Here is a 2720-nt window from a genome sequence, read left to right on the forward strand (position 1 = left end):
TCTTTAAAGAAACTTCAGAGCATCAACATTGGCTTTTCTTTTCATAATATGGCAAATTGCTTCCATTAAGCCTCTTAAAACAATGTCAAGCAATTTATGATTGTCAATTCCAATAATATTAATCTACTTAGCCTTCTTTTTCAAGGCATGAATAACTATTCCATGCTTTGCTTCTGATCTGTCATTACCATCTTCATTTTTATTGTTCCTTAGTATACCCTCCTCCAGCCAGGCCTTTCAATTAATGGCTTTGTGAAAATGTCTTCCATGGCTTTGTGAAAATATCTTTCCATTCTACCTTTATATCTTTCTTCCCATTATTCCCTTGGCTTGAATCAGACATTTCTATTCAGTTTTGGCTGGCAAATTCAAAACTTTTAAGAAGTTTTAACTTAAGTAATAGCTATCCCATGACACCTTACCTCACCATTTTGGCATAATTTCTTTCATCTTACTAATATTTGTGGTGTTAATGTATCACATTTTTTTTTGGTATTATATATATATATATTTTTTTTTATTTTTTAGTATGTATATCTACTAAATTATGAAACCATCCATATCATACCCTTTTTTCCATATTTCTACTTTTCATTGCAGTCACAGATGTTAGACAATTGATTACTTATATAATTTCATTAAACTAAATTGACTTTTAATTGAAATCTTATCATATTTATTTTGTATATATACTGGATATAGTCCCACCATTGTGATCTTTCCTGATTTGCCTTTATTTAGGTAACGGAAGAGTGGCTTCATGGCTAACACAAATGAATCAGTGGTATCTGAGTTTGTGCTTCTGGGACTTTCTAAATCTTGGGAACTTCAGCTTTTCTTTTTTGCCATCTTCTCTTTAGTATATGTGACATCAGTTCTGGGCAACATCATGATTATTGTTATAATTTCCTCTGACTCCCATTTGAACTCACCTATGTACTTCCTGCTCAGTAACCTTTCCTTCATTGATATCTGCCAATCTAATTTTGCCACTCCCAAGATGCTTTTGGACTTCTTTGTTGAACACAAGACTATCTCCTTTGAAGGCTGCATGGCCCAGATATTCCTTCTTCATAGTTTTGTTGGGAGTGAGATGATGTTGCTTGTAGCTATGGCATATGACAGATTTATAGCTATCTGTAAGCCCCTACACTATAGCACAATTATGAATCGGAGACTATGTATAATTTTTGTGTTTATTTCCTGGTCTGTGGGTATTCTTCATTCTGTGAGTCACTTGGCTTTTACAGTGGATCTGCCATTCTGTGGCCCCAATGAGGTAGACAGCTTCTTTTGTGACCTTCCCCTGGTGATAGAGCTGGCTTGTATGGATACTTATGAAATGGAAATTATGACCCTAACTAACAGTGGCCTGATATCACTGGGTTGTTTTCTGGCTTTAATTATTTCCTACACCATCATTTTGATCACAGTTCGTCGCCGGTCCTCCAGCAGGTCATCCAAGGCACTTTCTACATTAACTGCTCACATTACAGTAGTGATTCTTTTCTTTGGGCCTTGCATTTACTTCTATATATGGCCTTTTAGCAGACTCTCTGTGGATAAGTTCCTTTCTGTGTTCTACACTGTTTGTACACCCCTGCTGAATCCGATCATCTACTCTCTAAGGAATGAAGATGTTAAATCAGCCATGCGAAAACTGAGAAACCATCATGTGAACTCCTGGAAAAACTAGAGATCACCATGAGGTAATCCTGAATGGGAATAAAGAGCCTCTACTGGATCATAACACCATGCCAATTACTTTTGCTAATGATATTCTAATCTATATAAAATGCTCCTTATTTTATTAAACTTGTGATTCTCTTCAACTGAACACATGACATTTTTATACCTTGCACTCAAAATATATAAGCAAACTGAGCTTTTGATACTTTCAACTTAATTATACTTTTCCATATATTGACATAGTAAAAAGAAATGTGTTTTGCAACACAGATTTTACCTCATTAATATATATTTGTTAGCTTATCTTTTCTTTCTGTATTGAATATTTTGGTAATTTATAATTTGGTTATATATATAGTTGATGCCTGAACAACATGGGTTTGAACTGTAGGTCCACTTATATGTGGATTTTTTTTTAATAAATACAGTATAATACTGTAAGTGTATTTTTCTCTTCCTAACGATTTTCTTAATATTTTTCTTGACCTTTATTTTAAGAATATATTATATAATATATATATATAACATATAAAATATGTGCTAATTGATTGTTCATGTTCTCAGTAAGGCTTCCAATCAACAGTAGGCTATTAGTAGCTAAATTTGGGGACAGCTGAAAGTTATACTTGGATTTTCTACTTTGTGGAGAGTTGGTATCTCTAACACCTGCATTGTTCAAGGATCAAGTGTATTTGGTTATGTATCATCCTTCTCATCTCAATTTTTCTATTTTCCTCTAGATGATTTAATATGCATTTATACTCATTATAAAGCATTTTCTAGATATTTATCGTTATCAGCAGCATCTGCAGACCTTCCTTGAAGTACGATGGAGTTGCCTCCTGACAAACCCACTGTAAGCTGAAAATGTATTTAATACATCTAACCTATTGAACATCATAGCTTAGCCTAGACTACCTTAAATATTCTTAGAACACTTACATTAGCCTATAACTGTGAAAAACCATTTAACAGAAAGCCCATTTTAGGATTAGCCTACAACTGGGAAAAATCATCTAACACAAAGCCCA

General features: G+C 33.7%; 1 protein-coding gene across 1 annotated transcript; it reads left to right on the forward strand.

Annotated features, from left to right (window-relative positions):
• Positions 1 to 760: 760 nt before the first annotated feature.
• LOC131998631 (olfactory receptor 4K1) lies at positions 761 to 1696 on the forward strand. Its single transcript, XM_059371123.1, has one exon. It carries the CDS (start codon positions 761 to 763, stop codon positions 1694 to 1696), a length of 936 nt encoding a protein of 311 aa, XP_059227106.1.
• The last annotated feature ends 1024 nt before the right edge of the window (positions 1697 to 2720 follow it).

Source organism: Mustela nigripes, chromosome 13 (genome assembly GCF_022355385.1).
Source record: "Mustela nigripes isolate SB6536 chromosome 13, MUSNIG.SB6536, whole genome shotgun sequence".
Classification (NCBI taxonomy): Eukaryota; Metazoa; Chordata; class Mammalia; order Carnivora; family Mustelidae; genus Mustela; species Mustela nigripes.